Below are 21715 nucleotides of genomic sequence, written 5' to 3'. Positions count from 1 at the left end.
TAAAGGTGCAATTCCACTTGCTAGCCCATTGGGCAATGTGATGAGTAACCACAGTGATAGAATATATTCATCATGGTGTACCAAGTGAAATCTGGCACAGCAGTGGATAAGTGTGTGAGCTGTGAAGTCACTGGCTGGGTGGCTTGAGGCAAAGTGCTATAACCCTGTCCGGATGCCTCACAATTACAAAATGATTGAAAGAGACTTGCCCACACTTGCTGACCTTGCCACCTCTGCCGTGCCCCTTCTATGTGTTGGGAGGAGGAAGGTTTGAGCTATATGCATGTAAATTTCCTATGTGATTTGGAACCTTTGTTGTTTGTAGGAGAACACCCCAATAAGGATTAAAATAACTTCTCATCTACAACATGGAAGTATTGCCCTACCTTATCCGAATGTTGTAAAGATTACTGCTAAGGAGAATATACTGAACCCTTTTATTAAAAGGCATCAAAGCAAACCAGTTCCAGTGGTCAAGAGGTGGACAGATCTCCTGTCTATAGCTTCTCTTTATACCGCCTTCATTTGTCCTAGAGAAGGCTACTCTAGGCCTTTTATGAAATTCTGACTAACAAGCAAAATGATCAAACCGAGCATGCATGCATAAAAACACTTGTATAAAAAATTTATTCTGTTCACAGGGCCAGTATTTTCTTGCTATGTAAATGGAATTTGTAGGAAGGTGAGGCAGGTATACAGAATACATACGAGTCTCCTTACCTTTACCTGTTTACATAACCTGTGATTCTGAAACATTCATTTCAGTATCTGGTTTGAATGTGCAAATTTAAGATAAACCAACCTCAAAAGGGGATTTAAAAAGGCCCTAGGGGCTGCTGTCATGCCTGATTCATTTGGAGTGGCAGTGCCAAACAGCAGCAAGGTCAATGGTCCTAGAATGCAGATTAGCACCTGTAATACAGCAAATTGAGTGCTACCCAAGATCTGACAGCTATATGTGGTTAGATGTGTATGGCTAGTGTTTCCAATTATCCATACCTTTGAATATTGGTGGTTTTGAGGCTCCAATTTCTTGTGGTTTCAAGCATACCCGATTCTTGATGCAGGCCATAAGTGCCAGTTTAAGAAAAGTGAACATGTGTCCTGTCTTTTGTACAAAGGCACAAGATGACATACCAGTCAACTCTGTCAAAGCAGGTTGACTAGCGTTGAGTTCATGTTGGAGAATGCCTTAGCTCTCCAAACTCTTGAAAGCAAGACACATGGAAGATGCAGTATTCTGAGGCTCTCCAAGTCAAGAAAGCAAATGGTCTGATCTCTATAAAAAGTATAGCTACAGTCATCTTGAAGAATACAGCGCTTCCTTCCTAAACAATTGTCCTTGTTTGCTTCTAGAGAAGAGTGCCAAGAACCAGCCATGAAAAAATTGTTCTGGCTGTGGATTGGAGCTAGAGGGAAATCTTCAGAACCAGGCTGCCCCTAGATAACTTGATATATATGTAGGATCCAACATGCAAGGCACTGTATAAAAATACCCAGAGAACTGGCAATCTACTATTTGGCTGCCAATGTCTATGGTGTAGAAGGCCACATGGAATCTTGACTGTGCCTCCGATCCACAGTTCCTCGGGCATTTCATCCTAGAGCGCCTCCACACCCCACATCCTTCCCCAAAGCATCTCCTGACAGCTATTGGCCTGCAGCCAGCCATTCAGCTCTCTGGGTACAAGAACACACAGATGCTGGCATTGCGTTAAGTTGTAGGAATTTATTTTAAATAACCTACAGTTGATTAAAAGGGGATTCATGATAAAAATAGAAGATACTTGTTGAGGAAAGACTGCGGGAAACTTGTTTTTGCACCACACTAAGCTAACAATGCCTCTAAAACTAATGGATTATAGCAAAAAAGGTTTCACATTAAAATTCTGCTTTAATTTTTTTTTAAAGTTTTTGTACACAATTACAAAAGAAAAAAAATAAAAAGACCTAAGATCTTAATTTTTTTTTTTTTGGACCAAAGCTCGCTTCCCTCAAAATTTTATTGACCTGTGAAAGTTCTTTTTACACAATAAAATCTTTCAAGTAAAAGAGAGGAGGATGGAGTTTTCTTTTTTTAAAAAAAGGAGGGAGAAAAGAAAAACAACCCTGCCAAAAAAAGCAAAACAAAACCCACAAATGTGGATATTCCTGATATATATATATCTATATATATATATATTATGTACTCAGAACAAAGTATGATGGGAAAACATTTTGTTACCAATTTATTTGTACTCATAATGCATCAACCCTCCCCAGCCCACTCCTTCCTACCCCCTGCAAATCTACATGATCTTTAAGATCAAGAAGAAAAAAAAGCTTAAATATTTTAAAATAATTAAAAGTAGTAAAAATTCACATTAACAAAAAAAGAAAGAAAAAGAAAATAACACTCAAGTCAGGAAGGATCTTCCCATCATGCTTTGCTTTGAAGAGATGTTGTATTTTTATTATAGGTTTTCAATACCATGATGGTGGCAAGTAAAAATGAAAACAACTGGGTGTTTCCATGATGACTGTTGTGGCCAGAGCCAGTGTGCTGAGAGGGCTTCAGTTGTGTTAAATTAATTGAGGGAGACGGGGCGGGAAATTAAGGGAATCCATTTTCTATTAAAATATAGAAGTTATTGCAAAACCCTAACTGTAAAAACACACCAATATCTCATTGGATTCTGTATACAGTAGCTAATGATTTCCAAGCTCCTCAGTGTAATGGTGAATTTGCCTGGCAGAAGGTTAACAAATTCCCCCATCCACTTGTCCTCCCCCTCCAGAGACAAAAACACAAACCATACAGCTAGAATTTGGGTTTCTGAAACAGGTTTAAATAAGTTGTCCATAGGACAACTGGCTCAGCAACTCTATAATATTTCCAGGCCTATCTTTTCTCAAAGATGTTGGGTATTTCATCAGACACTCGCTTTCCCCTCCCGACACCCCCCTCCCCTCCCCCAAATATAAAGGACAAGTAAGGCTCACAGTTTTATCAATCTCCCTAAAACCAGGCTATTCCCCTTCTCATTCATAAGATTCAGCCCATTAAAATCAGGTTAGAACTCAAAGTCTTCATCTGCCATGTCAATTGCCCAGGCAAATTTCTCCCGTTGGGTTTTGTTATAGATCTTCTCTATAGGTATTCCAAATTTCTTGCACCTGGAGAGAGGGGAGAGAGAGAGAGGGAGAGGAATAAAAAGGATGAACAGCAAGAGGTGTGTACAGCCAAACAACTACAAAACCCAGCAGAACCAATGCCTCTTTTCCTTTCAAAGACTGAAGCAAGGCAATAGGATGGAGGCTACTCTTTCTTCCCCAACAGGCAAGAGCTTACCAGGCAACAGAAATCCTAGGATCCAGATAATTTAGTTTGGAGGTCCCCAAGGCAATCTGCTTGTTTTCCTCCCGGTCTGTAGCTTGGACCTCCAATTTCATCAGCTGTTCTGCAACCCTTTGTACTGCTTTCTTCTTACTTTCTACGGTCCTGTGAGCGACAAGGAGATAAGACTTTTTTTTCCAGGTGGGAACTATAAATGGCTTTTCTTTCTATGGGAATGAAGAACACCCGAACAGATTTGCTAGTTGAGACCAAAGGCTAATCTAGTCCAATATTCTGTTTCCCACAGTGCTCAGCCAGATGCCTCTGGGAAGCCCATAAACAGGCCATGAACACAACAGCCCTCTCCCTCAGTTGCTCCACAGTTATTGGTGTTTCAGAGGCATGTGGTCTCTGATCCTGAAGAAAGGCTGCAGCTATCATGACTAGTAGCCACTGATAGCTTTTTTTCACAACAGGCATGAATTTATTGATTCTCTTTTTAAAGCAGTCTAAAAACTACATACTGTGGTAGCCACTACGCACTGTGTGATAAAGGTTTTTTTCTGACAAGTAAGGGGAGACATGGCAGAGATGTATAAAATTAGGCAGGAAGTAAAGAGGTTTTTTTCTTCCCTTCATATAGTACCATCCCAGTGACAAGGTGAGCCACTTGAACAGAAATCTCATTCTGTGCAAAGCTGGTTTCCCTGAACGCCGTGGAGAAGTGTTTGGATACACGTGAGTGTCACAGCAATGTGACTTACTTTTTAGATTTCTCATCCCTTCGGACCTTGGCATCGGCTTTGGCGCTTTTCAGTTCTCTTTTGGCATCCGCCAGCTGTTCCTTCTTGGCATCAATCTAGGGAAGGCAAAACACAAACAGAAAGCAGGAGATGGAAGGTGTGGAGCTGACAAGCTGCAAACAGCTAATAGACTTTTGTCTCCACTGGAGTTCTAGATACCAAGGCAGAGTCTCTGTCTAACACACTTCACTGGGTGTCCAACAAGCCTTTTTTTAACCTTGACTAAAGTTTCATAGAAGAGCTGGCTGGGATTTACATTTTCAGATAGGCATGCAAGGATCAAACTTGCAGAAGTGATTACCAGGACTTTAGATACCAAACTTATGGCACCGCACTTAGAAAGGAACATTGATTCACTTACTGTGAGTGGCATAAGAAGATATCCATTTAGAGGGCTGTCTCTATTGATTTGCCCAAAGCAGAGAAAAGTGACTTGAATAATCTCCTCACCCAAGCTCCTCTGTGCAGTTTGATCCATGACTAAGCTTGAAGCAAAGAGTACATCAGGCAGCCATCATGGCAGACAATGGTGTGGCAGTAGCTGTCGTCCCGTACCAGCCTAGAAAGCCCATTCATGGTATGTGAGCTATTATTTGTTTCTTAGGTTGCCACGGGAGATAGAGCAACTTGGGGAGGCTAGGTGAGATCTAAGTGCAGGTTCTGAAGAAATATAAATGATCCTCTAAGGTGGAGGCTGAATGTTCTAGAGAATACTTCTTCTGAAGGAGGCCTTTACAAATACATACAGCTCTAAATTGTAAAGCCAGGCGAGAATAAATGCAGACAACTATGTTGGTACAGCAGCATCAATAATGTCAATGTTAGTGGATTCCTGGATGCCACAGTGGCATTTGCTGTGATCTGCAGAGGAATGGGCAAATGCTGAGTTTCAAAGGCAAAGGGAGAAAAGTGTATGAAAGAAATAGAGTAAACCTGAGCCCAAAGCCAGAGAAGAGAAGGAAATGAGGGGAAAAAGTCATATTTGGGCAATGGCAAGGACTAAACTGAAGGAGGCACTAGGGTGAGGATAGCCTATACAAATATTCAAGTCACATGTTACGCCTGGGAAAATCAGGAGACACAACTCATTGGTGGGGAACCTGTGCTCCTTTAGATGCTGATGGACTCCCAGCTCCCATCAACCCCAGCCAGCATGGCCAAAGTTCAGGCGTGATGGGATGGGGGAGCCTAAGTCCAGCAACATCTGGAGGCCCACATATCTCCCCCCCTGGGCCTAGATGGATGCTTCTCAGGCCAACCAGAGAAGACTCAAGGTTTTATCCAAGAAATATCTGATGTGTCACAAGTTCAACAGTATGCACTGTCAGACTAGAAGCCCTGGCTGGGGTGCCAAGTTTGCTTCTGTGCCAAGTTTGCAGGAGAATCCTCTGAGCAGAGTGCCCCTCAAAAGACCCTGCTGAGTTGCAAGTTTATTAGATTTGGGGGGGGGGCTAGGGCTCAGGAAATTTTTAAGGCAAAGATTTACATGTACAATTACACAAAATAGAGCTTGCAACCCTTCATATGAATAATGGAATTCAGGAAACAAAGTGTGCAATACAAATAGTCAATGGGTGACTGGGGAAGAAGTGCATGAAGCCATATAGATGGAACCCTCCAAATAAAATTCCCATCATCCCCACTGCCTATTTAAAGGTTCAGATGCCCTGTGCTAGGTCACGTCAGGAAACTTTCTCAGCCCAAGCAATAATGGGTTTGTTCTAAAGCCATGGGAACCTATGGCTTTGCAGATGCTCTTGGATGCTAACTCCCATCAGTTCCAGCCCAGCAACATCTGTAGGGCCACAGGTCCCCCATCTCTGCTCTAAAGGAATGAAAAGCAGAAGCTGTATGATCTGCGGCAAACTAAGTAAGATGATCTGAAGCTGAAGGTTTGCAGCTCCACTCGCCTAAGCTGTGACTGACAGATTGTTCAGCTCAGCTAAGAATAATGGGACAGGTGAGTTGGGGGGTGGGGAGTTGAAGGCAAACAAGTCGTTATCATTCTGTCAAAGCTGTCAGTCCTAACAACTGAAGCAGCCAGGTTAGATATTATGAAAGCCAAAAAGAACACCCCACTGATTAATAAAACAGATTCAGGCTGTAAACCAACCTAACCAAAATGACCTCAGGGTTTTTGTCAGAAATAACCTGAAAAGTAAAAGGGTGGTTTAGTCAAGCAAAATATAATCATATACTCGATATAGGTAGGCTTGCAATTTTGTGGAGGAGGAAGGTGGATAATTTTGTGTTAAACCACACCATTATCCTCAAGCCATGGACATGGAATAAGTTATCTGTTTGGAACTTGCTTTAAGTTCACAAGATAATGAGAAAGTCATAGCCTTTATAGAAATCTGCACAGAATACTTTAGAAAAATAAGGCCTGAGCCACACAAATAGTTCATCACACGGTAAAATAATTTTTGGATCTGACCACTTCAGACTACAGGTGGGAGAAGAGTTGCACGTTCAAGCTTTTCTCCAGGAATGTGGATATAGAAAATGAGCACATCAGAGAAACTACTATGATTGAAACTTTCTGCCTGCCTATTTAATTTTCTAAATGCAAGGAACCTGGAAAAAACATTCACTCAAATGATTTCTCCACTTGTGGGTCTCAAGTGGTACAGTCCAAATACAGCTTTGCCATGTGATTGGCAGTTTGTGCAGACAAGCTGGAAGTCTTCCCTGAGGTCAACTGGTCAAGAAGCTTTCAAATTCAACTATAAAACTTTTCTTCAGCATTGATCTTTATGATGTCTCAGAGAATCCTCAGGAAAGCTCCCAAGCATATGTATCATTAGCTTAGTCTCTTGTTCTTTAAATCAAGTTATTCCTTTCCCCAAGAGTGTCTAAATACAGGTAGGATCCAGAAAACCAGGAGCAGAATTTTGCTTGCACAAAGGGGCTTTCACACCTTCACCCTTCCTGAACAATCCGAAAAACTGTTCCTGGGAGTTGGTGGTCCCTCTCAAGCAGAATGGGAAATGGGCCAGGAGGTTAAGGAGACTGTCCTTATTTGAAAGACATGCTTTCTGGTCATGTAAGGGACACTCTGGATTTTGTCCAGTGTCCTGTGAGTAAATCAGGATGGGAAAATGCATCATAACATCAGAGAGCTGTCAGGAGCAAAAAAATAATTATGGTATGTTTTGTGACCCCACTAGAGATGCTTTATAGATATTTCTCCTCCAGGACTAAAAGGCAACTTGCTTGGTGTGCAATTCAGTCAGAAACAGGAAGGACTTGAAGAATGATTTTGTGTAATAAAATCAAGCAGGTTTGTCTTTCTAAAAATCAGAGAAACAAGCTTCACTAGTGAAGTTAGAGGAGAGCTTGACACAGGTCAGCTAAGTAACAGAGGTAGCCAAACTAAGTCTTGGTTTGGGTTTTAACGAAAGGAAGCAGTCAGTTACCTTGCTCTGTAAATTCATCATGGATTTCTCAAAGGTCTTTGGAGGCGCCCTCTGGTGGTTGCAGAGAATAGCAACAGCTCTATTGGCACGGTTATAAGACAGGATCTTTGCTGGGACATTATCATCCGCTAGAAAAGTTTAAAATGAACAAGTGAAATTTGCATTTCTGTATGGAAAAGTCTAGCTCTTTCTTGGATAATTTCACTTTTTCATGGGGAAGAAAAATTAGCAGCTTGGCTCTCAGCCATCTGTAACATGCTTATAATGGGATTGGGGGCTGTAGCTTAATAGCAAATAACATATTTTGCATGCAGAAGGTCTGAGGTTCAGCCCCCAGCATCTCTAGTTAAGGATCTCAGGCAGCAGAGGGGAGAAATGGAGTTCAGAGGGATGACTGCATACAGAAAGACTTGCTCTTTTGAGGTGAGTCCACAGCTTAGTGGCAGAACATATACTTTGCATGTAAAGGATCTCAAGTTCAATCCCTGGCACCTCTGCTTAACAGAATCAGAGAGCATGTGGTTGGAAAGGTTTCTGCCTGAGACCATGGAGTGAGTAATACTGGGGGTAGATGCAAAGCAGATTTCTACATTCCTTATGCAGGCTTCAACACCTTAAAGTGCTATGAGAATGCTAATGATTACAACTTGTATTCTAGTGTATCATCTCCAGTATTCAGTTTAAACCCCTTGTATTTCAATAGTTATCTATGGTCTCTGATCTAACCGTTATTTGCCTCTTGCATTCCTTCTCTGCAAGCCTGGGCATGCTGGATTTTAAAAAGGCACACCATCCATTTATATGGACAACACAAACAGAACATCTTTATCAGGCAAAGCCTTGAAGCCCAGGGTCAAGCCTGCCTTCATTGTGGACAGAACATTATCTGATTGAGGTGCATATTATAGACATCCACTGTGGTGGGAGATGGGTTATAATGGTTTTCTTGGGAACTAGGTAAAGTAAAGAGACCCCTGACCATTAGGTCCAGTCGTGGCCGACTCTGGGGTTGCGGCGCTCATCTCGCTTTATTGGCCGAGGGAGCCGGCGTACAGCTTCCAGGTCATGTGGCCAGCATGACTAAGCTGCTTCTGGCGAACCAGAGCGGTGCACGGAAACGCTGTTTTCCTTCCTGCCAGAGCGGTGCCTAGTTATCTACTTGCACTTTGACATGCTTTCGAACTGCTAGGTTGGCAGGAGCAGGGACCGAGCAACGGGAGCTCACCCCGTTGCGGGGATTCGAACCGCCGACCTTCTGATCGGCAAGTCCTAGGCTCTGTGGCTTAACCCACAGCGCCACCCACGTCCCTTGTCTAAGGGAACCAAATAAATCCTTGAAGGCTGTTAGAAATTTACCAAGTGTCCTGGCTAGCTGTCTTCTTCTCTCTGGTCTGGCTAATTCAGGGCAGCCTTTGTCAACCTGATGCCATCCAGATGTTCTGTACAGCTTCCTAGAAGTTGTAGTCCAAAACATTTGGAGGGCACCAGGTTAGCAAAGGCAAGTCACAGACACCGTTCCTATTTGAAATGTTTCAATACACCTTTGAAGATCTCTTGGAAACCACAGTTGTTTTAAGAATTAAGTGGTCTCCTTTGACATTCTTCGCCACTTGGCACTGGCTGACAAGCTGCCTCTGACCTAATTCAAGGTACTGCTGGGCACATTTCAAATCCGAAATGGACTTGGAAAGGCACAGATTTCAGTTCCTTCCTCTTCAGAAGGTCAGCTAGCCACAACAGCAACTTTGGAACTTTGTTCAACGTGGTTCAAAAATAATTGCCTCTGAACAGAACATGGAACTGTGGAGAAGCCCAAGTAATTTCCAGCCATTGGCTCTTAAGCCTGCATTTGGATCGATGTTACAATCAACCCAGAAACAGAAAAGTATGAGGTGTGCTAATCCAAAAAGTTCTTACCAGTTGTGAGCTCCTTTAGCTGCTGCTGTAGCGTAATGGAGGCATTATACGTTCGAAATACCTTGGCTGTAAGTCCTTCCATAAGGTCTTGAAGATGCTTATTTAAGATGCTAGTCTAAGGGGAAGAAATAAAGGAGGCTTAAATTAATTCCAGCATTCATCAGTAGAACACCTCAACCTGTGCACCCTCCTTACTCTCGTAATTTGAGGAGATGGGAAGTAGGAGGATGAGCCTATCAGTGGCTGGTAGCCACCATGGATATGTTCTACCTCTGCTGTCCAAGGAAGTATGCCTCTGAATACCAGTTGCTGCGAATCTCAAGTGAGAAGGGCTCTGCTGCACTCAGATCCTGCATCTGGGCTTTCCATAGGCATCTGGCAGGTCACTTATGAGCTATATGACAATTCAGCAGAAGGGGCAGATACCCTAACAGATGCAACTGGGGAAAATGGTTGTGGGCATGGCATGGAAGCAGATAATATTACAACTACTACTACTACTGCAACGAAAAGGTAGAGTCTGCAGTTAGGGAGGCTGGGGTATTTTGTACAAGAAAGACACATTTCCTTTTCATGTGACACAGATACTCCAACTAAATTCCAAGAGGGACAAACTCATCTATTCAACCTAGTCTTAAACCCTTTCCATGATTTTTTTTTGGGGGGTGGTGGTGGTGGTGGTGAAAGACCACCTCCAGCCTGTGTGTCAAATAAAGCCCACCAGGTGAGCCAATTTGGTCCACATGGCCATCTTTGGCAGGTCACACCTCCTTGCCACTCCCCTGATGACACATGCGTATCAGAAGAGGCAGCTGCCAAGGAACAACTGGGAGTGCACTTTTTTGGCAGCTTACCTTCAGCACTGTTTAAATTTGGCACTGCTGACATTGTTGCACTCAGGAGCTCTGGAATAAAACCAGATCCCTGCTGCTTTCCGAAAGGCATGGATCCACCCAATGCCATATGATGTCAGGCATTTAAAGTGTGGTGAACCTTTTGGATTCCACCTCCTAGAGCAATGCATTTCTCCAACTCTTACTTAGGGACTTATGAATGCTTGGTGGGTGGGGAGATCATGGGAAAGTGTTTCTGCCTCCATCTATATGCATTCACTGGAGCAGGAATCCCCAAACTTGGCCCTCCAGCTGTTTTGGGACTACAACTCCCTGACCACTGGTCCTATTAGCTAGGGATGATGGGAGTTGTAGTCCCAAAACAGTTGGAGGGTCGAGTTCGGGGATGCCTGGATTAGAGGTGGAGCCTGTTTCCGCCCACCCGCCAGCCCCACTAGTATACTCAGTGTTCCCAGAATTAATGCCTGAAAGCGGATTTAGTGAACTGGTAAGCTGGGAATAACAATCCGCTGGCCCTCTTTGGACTACAGCCAGCTCCCATCATCTTTGACCATGAGCCATGCTAGCTGGGGCTGATAGGAGTGGAAGCCCAAAATCCCGATGGTAAACAATGGAGCTTGTGTTACACATTTTTTATGTGTTTTCAATCTTTACAGGGCACCCTATAACAAAAAGTTCTCAGGGCAGCTTATAGGATAAACGAAAGAGGAATGCAATCAATTGTGATGCAGCACTAAAACCAAACCCCAAATTAAAATAGAGAAACAGAAACAAGCCTGCAGTACTGTATCACACATCCTTCTCTCAAACTGCTGCTACATGACAGTTTCTACGAGGGCAGATTTCAGTTCCATGAACTCCTCTGTTAAATACAAAACTGCCTGCACCATAAGCAGCCTGTTAAAAATTGTACCCTTTCCCAAGCCAGTGTAAAGGGAACCATAATCACAGCAAGAATTCCAATTAAAAAATCCAGCCAAGGTTATCATTTATGATTAACTCTCAAGTACCAGGTATGGAAGGCACTCACATTAAGTCTATCAAAGAGGTCATCTTCAGGCTGTTTGTTTTCCATGAACAACTGAAGATTCTTAAAAACCTACAAGGCAAACGGATGGGAGAGAAGAAGACCATTACAGCATGAAAAAAAGAAACTGGATGGACATAATTCCAACTTGATGGCGGTATAACGTGCTCCTCACTAATTCACATGTCCATGCTTCCATGTACACAATGCTGAAGGAACACTGTTCTCTACTGGCCTACAGGAAGTGTGTTGGTGGATCCTGCAAACAAGGGATAGGAGTACATAGACCACTATTCATCAGTGGTGGGGGGGGGGGAGAAAGAAGCAACAAATATTTTCCTGACTGAAGAGGTATATTAAAGAACTGGGGTGCCTTCCCAATAAGAATAGGCTGAAAGCACTAAGGCAGAGATGATTTTTGGGGGCGGGGAGAGCTACAGAACTTTATAAAAACAATTACCACTATGGAGACATGAAGAAAAAGAAAATTAAAGAAGGATCCATTAACCATGAAGGTTAAATGGAACCTCCTTGTTTAGATGCAGTTGGAAAGAGAATGAGACTCTTAATCTCAGGGTTGTGGGTCTTTGGGCAAAACAATTCCTGCATTGCAGGGGGTTGGACTAGATGACCCTTGTGGTCCCATCCAAATCTACATTTCTATGACTCCAAGATGTGAAATATTTATGTCCAGATGGACACTGTACTTACTCAAGGTGAGATCTAAAGACTCACCAGAAGAAAGGCAATTCAGTAAGAAGACTTTTCAGACTCCCTTTCATTAAATGTTAAGTGCACAAGAAAAAAATCCTTACCCTTTTCTCAACAGGGACTTTGTTGTAGTATCGTATGGAATCCTTTCCAAGGAAGTCAAATTCTACCACGTATTCCTGGCCATCCAACTCTGGATGCAAATTAATATGTTCTACACGGAGGGAGCAGCAGCCCACTGTGTCAGCCGTCTCCCCTTCCTCTTTCTCATTACCAGCTCTCAGAGCAAGCTGCAAATATGAAACAATGAAAGAGAGCAGAGAGATGTCACAAATAACACTCAAAACAGGAGGCATTTTTAACCCCATTGGTTACCCAGTGAGAAGCTGCTTCAGGATTCCTTGTGCTAAGAAGCTATCAGTTGAAACTCCAGAGCTGAGATTATAGCATTTGTAAATGCAGCTGAAAGAATACACTAGGCTTGGTCCCATGTTATCTATTTGCTTAGGTGACTGGGGGCTTGTCTGTGTGCTGTCCATATGCCTTAATGAGCTAACACGGGGCAGTGCTTATAGGTAAGTTAGTGCCAATTTTACCACTGATGTTGCAGCAAAATTCCATTTATCATCATTTGATTCCAGAATAGATCTGCCCACTTTAGCTGCCACCTCTTAACAGCATTGCAAAAAGTAAACTGTGTGTGCATGTATGTACATATGCAGAGGCGTCCCGAGGAAAGTGGGCAGAATTTTACCCGTACTCATTCAGCTCATAGTTAAGCAATCACAAAAAGCAGTGTATTTGCCAAGGAAAGCTTCCCATCTATGCTTTAGAAATACTTCTGGATTATTCAATTCCATTGGCACCTACTTCAAACATCTCTCCAGCACATTTAGTACCGTTGTGCTTAGAAGCTTATCAGTTTCAAACCAATGCTTCAACAAGTCTAGGCCGAGGAGCCCTGCCCAGGCAATAAAAAAAAGGGAAGGAACTGGAAAAGTGACAGATTCTCACTTTGTCAATGAAGTACAGCGCAACCGCCCTCTGCCGCACTTTCATCTCTTTGGACTTCCAGTCTTCTCGATAATTATTTCGAATCTTATCTACACATTTCTTCAGTCTCCGAGCAGTCTCATATTTCTGCCAGTCCTTCTCACCCTGCAGAGGCAATCACAAGGAACAACATGAGGACCTGCTCCAAAGCATAAAGGCTCCAGTTTGGAGATGGAGCATATTTTAAGAACACTTTCCCAAGATTCCCTCATTGCCACCGTACAGACATTATTCGACTTGAACGTTACTGCCTATTTCAGAAGTGCCTAAGGGGTTAAGAAGTTTTAAAGACCCACTAAGCTGGTAGCAGAGTCGCAAAAAAGTAATGAAGTACTCTTTGGATCTTCCATTTAATGACACACTGATTTCTTAGGAACGGTCAGTAGTTCAGTAGTCCCTGGTTCAATTCCAGCATCTCCAGGAAGGGCTGGGAAAGACTCCCGTCTGAAATCCTGGAGAGCTGCTTGCAGTCAGTGTAGATGCTGCCGAACTAGATGGAGCAGTACAGGGCAGATTCCTATGATACAGAGCATTGGGCATGTCAGAAGTATCTTGCAAGTTTTCAGACAAACTATCACCTTGATTCTAGAACTGGGATTCAACATGATGTACTTAATAGATCCTTGGATGTTCTCTGTCCATGACACCAACCAGGTCACCTTGTTATCATGCCGGACTTCTTTCCATTTATGTCCAGGGGGAGGGGGAGGAACTTTTGAATCTCTGTACAAGGGTGGAAAAACAACAACCAAGAACACAACAATGATTTCAAAACTGAAAAGACTACAAACTGTGAATAACAGAAAAATACAACCAGGAAATAATTTATTCAGTTTAATTCATTGTAATTGAAGCTGGCACCATTAATTGAAATGAAAGTCACAATATGAACTGTCTAGATTTGCCAGATATTTATATGCCTCAAGCCCGGCAATCAGAAAAACCAAGTGTGTAAATGTTTGCATCAATTCTTGTATATATCTGCTTTAAGATTCTTAAAAGGTTTTAAAGCAAACAAGGCTTATGCTATTCTTACAAATAAAAACTACAATCTTAAGCTTATTGGCATGTTAAAAACTACTAAGCAATTTAGACACTGTAATGTTTTGAAACAGCCCTGTTGAGGATGTTAAGAAGTCTTTCCCTCTGCAACCTTTACCCTGCACTCATGTTTCTACAAATCACTTTTGCAGAAATACCAAACTGCCTAAGCAGCTGAAATCTTACCTCACTCCATCAGCTCTCACCATCCAGTCCCACCTTCCCCAAACCTTGCTTACTGAATATAATATTTTGCTCCTTAGGTAGACCAGGCTATCAATATTCTAAGGTCTTCTGAAACTGGGCAAACTGCTCTTTTGGCTTGAAATATAAGCTACCATGTCCTGAACTACAGATCTTTTTCAACAGGTCTGACATGGTAAACATTGGGTAAGAGAGATCCCATGTTATCACAGTATACCAGGGACCAAGTTGTGATGGGGCTATACCTTCCACAATCTATTAAAGTTAAAGAGATACGACGGCGTCTGTGAGCTAGGAAACTGGTCTGAAGTGACATAAGGCAAGTGATTTGTTAAAGTTAACCAAGTCTTAGGCTGAACAGCAGAATGCCTGTTTGTCTCAAAGTAAGCTACTTTGAGCTTCCCGAAGGAAAAAGGAGGGTGGAAATGCAACCACCACCATCTACTAATATTTAAAAATAAATAGATTCAAACATTTGCGTTTTGCCTGTTCACAATACTCTTTCTTTAAAGAAACAAACTAATGATTTGACAGTTGTTTGTGAACTACGGTGAAAAGTTCACAAGTGAAATTTAACGTGGTATGTACTGGACTTCAACTCTTGGGCTGCACTTATGTTAGAGAGGTTATCCGGAGTGAAAAGCCTGAACACAGCTGCTACGCATTATAACCAAAAGTCACTCCTAGCTAGTGTGTGAAATCTTCCATGCTCACTTGCTACAATTGATGATGATGTCTTCTGGCATTATCCGCCTCTTCAGCATGCCCATTTTAGGATGGTTTCCACGCCCTCTGAAGAGACCCGGAGGCTCAATCTTAAAGTTGGCAATTCTTTCCTTATGGTTATCCATGATACAATAGCCATATTCTTTTAATAACCGCTCGTTCTCCTCTTTAATTTTCTAGGGGAAAACAAAACACCCACATAAAAGGAAAAAATTACAACACACTCCAAACCGCAGTATAAATTATTCAGAACCAGAGTTACACGAAATTCATTAGCTCCATCCAGGTTGTGCTGCAAGAGGCATTTTACAAGTACAGCAAAGCAGTGAAAGGAAGAGGTTGTGATCTTGAGAGTGTTAATAGTCACAGGCCTACTCAACAGAGTTTAGAAACAATTTGAAATATCCCCAGCATTTCAACATCCCATCCTTCCACCATGACTAGCCCATCTCAACCACACTTCTCATTTATCTGAAGTCTTATCTCTAGGCCAGCCTTTAATCCCTTCCTTAATTCACCATTTATCACCCATCATATTAGATTGTACCCTTTGTTTGCACCTTGAAACAACAACAACAAATTCTAAATCAAGTTACCTGTTTTTCCTCCTTGGTCATCTGTTTTCTGGCTTCTGACTGGGCTTTGAAATACTGACTCATATGGTTAAAGTCACACTTGCTGAGGCTGGTGATGGTACTCTTTTCTTCATGGGTCATTTCCTGCAAAAAAGAAATCTGAATCTGTAAAAGGCTTAAAAAGGAAACTGCACTCCACCTTGTTTTCAGTAAAGTCAGTTTGGATGCTGCTATCATATATAAGATCAGTGAAGTTACAACAAGAGCTATAAACCTATAAAAGGCCAAATGCAGAATGGAAGAACATTATGGTTTCATCTTTGAGCATTATTAACATCTAATTAAGAAAGATGGCATCCTTCAGCAAACCATACTCAAGTGCTGAGAGATGAAACCTTATCAACATTCTACACCAAAGAAGTCTCTGAAGTTAGGGACTGTATGTCAAGTATATTCCTATAATTTCATGTTATTTCCAAGGGAGCTTGAAATCCTGATTTTAAACCCCTTTCAGAATGGGGAGCGCAGAACCAAATGGAGGGAGGGAGACAAGGAAGAATTCCAGATTGCTGTGCAGAGTCACACGCCTGGACTCGGGAAGCTCTTCTTAGCTTTCCTCTAATTATTAAATTTTTCACCAGGCATTGCCCAGGATGGATTTGATATTCGAGCTTTTTTAAAGAATGCTAAGACTCTCAGGGTGCCAAATATTGCACTTGAACAATGCTCCTGCAGGCGTTGTTTATTACAGAAGTATCCCTGTCTCCTAGGAGTCCAGAGTGAAATATAGGAAGCTTTCTCAGTTTATCTGAACAATGCTGTGAGGTATCTAGGCTGAGAAATGATTTCCTCCAAGCAGCTAAAGGCAGAATATAGTACTTCTCTCCAACCATTTCGTCTTCACAACAACCGTGAAAGATGGTTGAAAAACTGGTCCGATGTCATCCAATGATACTACACTAGCTGTTATACATTATTTTGATCATATTTGTTCTATGTTACATGAACAGAAGAGAACGTAGCCAGCCTGCCAAACCTGGGTCACCTGTGACAGCCTATTTAATATAATTCATCACTTGGCAGATTGATTCTAGTCAGGAAAACTTTTAATAAAAGGTTCCTGGTCCACAGAGTTTAAGTAGGGTGTGCCTGTGATAAACACAGACACATTTTGCTGTTTCAGATAGTTTGTGGCCATTCTAGGACAGTGCTTCACAAGTAATAAAATAGTAATAATGAAGCCATTTCAACTTAACCAAAGCATTAGGCAGGACTGCTATCACCAGGCAAATGGAGCTGTCTCTTCTTCGCATGGCTGACAGCTCTTGTAGTTCCCAACTTTAGGATACCGGTACAACAATGGATACCAGACAAGATGCCTCTAGTCTAAGGCATTATTTAAGCTCCAACTGCTTAAATCTTGGCAACCATGAGCATAAAGGTAAAGGTAAAGGTACCCCTGCCCGTATGGGCCAGTCGTGTCCTACTCTAGGGTTGTGCGCCCATCTCACTTAAGAGGCTGGGGGCCAGCGCTGTCCGGAGACACTTCCGGGTCACGTGGCCAGCGTGACAAAGCTGCTCTGGCGAGCCAGCACCAGCGCAGCACACGGAAACGCCGTTTACCTTCCCGCTATAAAGCGGTACCTATTTATCTACTTGCACTTAAGGGTGCTTTCGAACTGCTAGGTGGGCAGGAGCTGGGACCGAAAGACGGGAGCTCACCCCGCTGCGGGGATTTGAACCGCCGACCATGTGATCGGCAAGCCCTAGGCACTGAGGTTTTACCACAGCGCCACCCGCGTCCCAACCATGAGCATACACAAGCATAATATAATTTTACTTGCAAAATATAGATTTATTTAAAAGCCTAATTTACTTACTAGACAACACTGACTACAAACTGGGGGGCACAAAATTTCTTTGAATAAGCAACTTATTTGAGCATTCTAAATACCCCAAAATACAAAAGCTGAATGTAAACCTCACTTAGGAACAAATCAACCCTCCTGCTTAAATACTACAAGGAAATTCTCTATTTGCCAAATGGAGGAGGGTTGACTTCACGTCTCTGACTTAGATTTCCTCTCGACTCTCCTCTTGCCCCCTTATAGCACAAGTAGGAATCTGCTTTCTTCGCTTCTTTCTCTTTTTCTCCTTCCTGTTGTGGGAGTTTCTCTCTTTTCTCAGCCAAACAAAATGCAGCAAATCTGTTCTATTCCTCCCCAGAACATTTCATATTCTCTCTTACTCACTCACTCAAAGTTGCACATGCAGTAATAGTGACTGGCTGTTGGGAAACGACGAAGGCAAACAGAAGCAAATTTCCTGCCCTTCCTCAAGCACAGAACCCCAAGTGTTCAATGAGGAAGCAAAGAAGCAATGAGCCATCTGCTCCTACCGTAAAAGCAACAATTTAGCAGGTGTCCAGGCAAGTGGCAAACTGCATGCCTACTTTATCTACCTAAGGAACCAAACACTCCCACCCTTCCATAACCTTGACCATACCTTTCTCCAGTCTTTGAAGAAGTTTTTCCTGAAGATGTCCTTTGTAGTGTATTCGTGATCAAGCATCTTTGCAAAGAACGTTGCTACTTCTTCTGCTTTGGGACTGAGCTTCATAACTTTACCTACAACAGAGAAGGCAATCCATGAGGAAACAGGAAAAAACGAGGTGGCATCCTACAGACGCTCAACCCCTCAACCAGCCTACTCCTCTTACCTCAGAGAGAAGGGATCCAGGAACATCCCTCCCCAGCGTTGGCCCTCTGTGAATATACAATGCACAGCCAAAATAATGACCCTACGAACAAGTTATTGAACATCTTTGTGTTTCAGGGGAAGCCAGGGGTCAGGAGGAGGAGGGCTGTAACCAAAGTCACACACTGGGCTCCAAATTTGACTACGGGCAGTACAATTTTACTTTACATTCACTAACCTAACCCAGCATCTTTACATCAGTTAGCATGAAAATAGTGTTGGGTCTGATTCTAAGTTATTCAGAAGCGAATGAAGTCAGGTACTCCAATTTTGGGTTTCTGTTTCGCTTTCAAAAAGGAAGAGCACAGGAATTTTTGCACCTTTAAAAAGGGAGACTCTGGAACCGTGTTAATATGCGAAACGACCAACATACAAACAAGGAGAGGAGGAATTAGCTCCCAAAACAACCAAGGGAAGAGGCCAACAGTAGAAAGAGCACACTGAAGAGGACAAGGCTAAGTTAAGAAACCCAGCCATCGCAGACCACAAGCAGAGCCAGACTGGAAGGAGGGAAAATTTCCCCTGGAGAGGAGGTGAAAGGCCTTGAAGACGCTGCCTGTCTAATCCAGTAGGGGGAGCTATTACACTCAGGAATGTGCTCCAGCTCTGTCCTTAGGAAGAAGTGCAATCTCCAATGAAGTATGGCATTAATGTTTTGAATTTATCCATTGAGTTCTATTAGCTCTCACTTCCTTCTCTGGGGATACTTAAAAAAACAAAACACCTTTCTTTTTATTTCTCTGAGTCTTTTCCACCATACTCTTTACCCAGTCACACCATCCCATTCCCACTCAACTGTCAGTCTGCAGGCACTGAGTACATTCAGGGTTTGTTTGGTATTTTTGGAGAGGGGTGGAGTTATTCCTTCTTAGTTCCTCTGTCCAAGTCTTCTTGCACTTCTGCAAACCTCAAGGGTACCCCGAGTTTGCCAACGGCATCCTCCTGTGTGTGGCTTTCGCTATTTCCAGATAATTTGCAACAGCACTCAGATAACGGATTTGGAATTAGAATAGAGGATGATGGAATCTCTTAACTCTTCCCCTGTGGATGTACAGTGAGACTCTTCTCTGACTACAGCGAGTTCAATCCTATTAGTCTACAAGAGGTGAAGCAATCAAAGGATTCCCAAGGGTGAAGAAGCATCATAGTAGTTCAGCTGTATGCTCCCATGTAACAACATTGGCTTGCCATGAGGCCTAGTGGGGCCGACCCCATTATATGCATAAAGCAAGGGATAAAGTAATCAGGCTCTCGTGGCAGAAAAGTAATAGCTGACATGCCCATCATCAGACTGTCTTCCTCTTTATCCTGTTCTTGAGGATCATATAACTGGCACAAGGGTCCTCCATATTGGGCTGATTTTGTGCTGTGTGAGAGGACACTGGTATTTCTAACTCCACTGGCTTAAAAAGTTCTTGTTAAAAGGCTGCCTGCTTGATATACCAGTGATTCGTGACTGTCCTCTTTCCCCTTGACTGAAGAATTGTAATAGAAGCTCAGCATGAAATAACTAGCTGCGCAGAAAGGCAGATTTTTCCCACAGCTCAAGGGTGAAGCAATTGTTGCATCAATGCGCTGCAGACCCAACATCTCCCCCTTTCTAACCAATGTGACTAATGTAGGCCCAGACAGTGTTAACGTCACACCAGTCTTCAGTGCACCCAGAGAAGGTGCTTGCCAGCATTCCACAGCAATACCAAACAGGAACAAATATTTCACTTGCCAGCAGCCTATAGAGTTGGCATCGTTTCAGAATAATGGATTCCTGTGAAATCCAATCCAGCCACTACTTGTACTGGTTAAGGCAGACAGAGAAGGCAATGTGGAGTCTTCATGATGCATAGGTGGGGGGGGGGGGAGAGAAATTTTCCATCTAGCTTGCAGGAAGTTAACTATAGAAAAGTACTACAGAAAACTGCTAAGAAGAGTACTTCTGAATGTTGTAAAAGATTTATGGCCATCTGATCTATTTCGTAACATCTATTTTGGAAGATTAGGACCATAGGAATGATGTTCACTTGACATTTTGTGCTCTGATAGGGATATCAAACTCACAAAGGCACAGAGGTACAATCTGAGGTTTGTCCTTTCAAATACTCAGAAGCACAATCAGAACGGGGCTGGGTCCCTGCTTCTATCTATCTTTGAGCACGAAGGAGGTAGAAAGTGGAGAATGAAGTGTACAGTCCAATGCCTGTGGTCTCCTAATGCTAAAACAAGGTTTAATTTCTGAATGAGACCAGAAACTACATCGAGTGTTCATGTGCTATTAAGACAGTTTCTAGGATGATTTGGTAGGGAGACTGAATATACCGTATTTTTCGTCCCATAAGAGGCACCTAGTTTTTTTGGGGGGGGGAAATAAAGGAAAAAAATTCCCTTTATTTCCCCCCCCAAAACCAGGTTGGGGAACAGCGGTATGGTGGCGCTCTGCCTCCCCGCTGTCCCCCGAGCTTGTGGGGCTGGCGCTGGGGAGAAGCGCGCTTCTCCCCAGCGCCAGCCTCCAAACCAGGTCGAGGAACAGCGGGATGGCGGCGCTGCGCCTCCCCGCTGTCCCCCGAGCTTGTGGGGCTGGCTAATGTCTGCCCAGCGTGCGGGGCGCTCTGCTTCAGGGCGCCACGCGTGCCGGACGGCAGGCTGCTATCCGCAGCCTAGGGAGCCCTGCGGGAACTCCCGCCGGCTCCCCAGGCTTGCTGATAGCTTCCTGAAGCCTGGAGAGCGAGAGGGGTCGGTGCACACCGACCCCTCTCGCTCTCCAAGCTTCAGCGAAAGCCTGTATTCACCCCATAGAATGCACACAGATTTCCCCTTCATTTTTGGAGGGGAAAAAGTGCGTCCTATAGGGCGAAAAATACAGTAAACCATCTGGGAATTTTATACATTAGTGGCAGCTTGGTCAAACTGCATTCAACTGATTTCACTGTGATAGGGCCAGAGGTGTTTATTCCCCTGAAAATATAAATATCAAGTTAATTTAAATTGCTCACAAACTTCCTTGGGGAGATTACTTGGGCATAGATGCCATAAGCTTTCAACTACCTCATATGGGCCAATTAATCCCTCTCACATTTCATATTTTAAAGGAACTTGAAAAGGTAGTTTATAATGATGGCACCAATCTCCGGAGCCAGCATAAATAGTCATGTCAACCTCCTTTTCAGTAAATTTAATCTCTCAAACACTGGAAAGGTTCCAACAGTCATTACAGATGAGTCAGAACCAGGAAATTCAACAGGGATAGGGTAGGAAGAAGATATGGATAATCTCTGAATTGACCTTTGGTCATTGGGCAGGGACAGTATGTTAAGTGGC

At 43.1% G+C, this 21715-nt stretch overlaps 1 protein-coding gene across 1 annotated transcript in view; it reads right to left on the bottom strand.

The window, feature by feature from the left end:
* Nucleotides 1–604: 604 nt before the first annotated feature.
* Nucleotides 605–21715, bottom strand: part of TOP1 (DNA topoisomerase I) — a 73115-nt gene continuing 52004 nt past the window's right edge. Inside the window, exons 10-21 of the mRNA XM_083618577.1 lie at nt 18152–18273; nt 15668–15790; nt 15060–15247; nt 13679–13823; nt 13062–13205; nt 12152–12337; nt 11340–11408; nt 9456–9570; nt 7539–7666; nt 4081–4175; nt 3332–3481; nt 605–3156 (exon numbers count right to left, since the gene is read on the bottom strand). Coding sequence (XP_083474703.1) covers nt 3054–3156; nt 3332–3481; nt 4081–4175; nt 7539–7666; nt 9456–9570; nt 11340–11408; nt 12152–12337; nt 13062–13205; nt 13679–13823; nt 15060–15247; nt 15668–15790; nt 18152–18273 — 1568 coding nt within the window. The 3' untranslated portion in view covers nt 605–3053. The remainder of the gene's footprint in view (nt 3157–3331; nt 3482–4080; nt 4176–7538; nt 7667–9455; nt 9571–11339; nt 11409–12151; nt 12338–13061; nt 13206–13678; nt 13824–15059; nt 15248–15667; nt 15791–18151; nt 18274–21715) is intronic.

Source organism: Podarcis filfolensis (assembly GCF_964270895.1).
Source record: "Podarcis filfolensis genome assembly, chromosome: 6".
Lineage (NCBI taxonomy): Eukaryota > Metazoa > Chordata > Lepidosauria > Squamata > Lacertidae > Podarcis > Podarcis filfolensis.
Note: the sequence above shows the minus strand (reverse complement) of the source record. Positions and strands in the feature narration are given on the sequence as shown.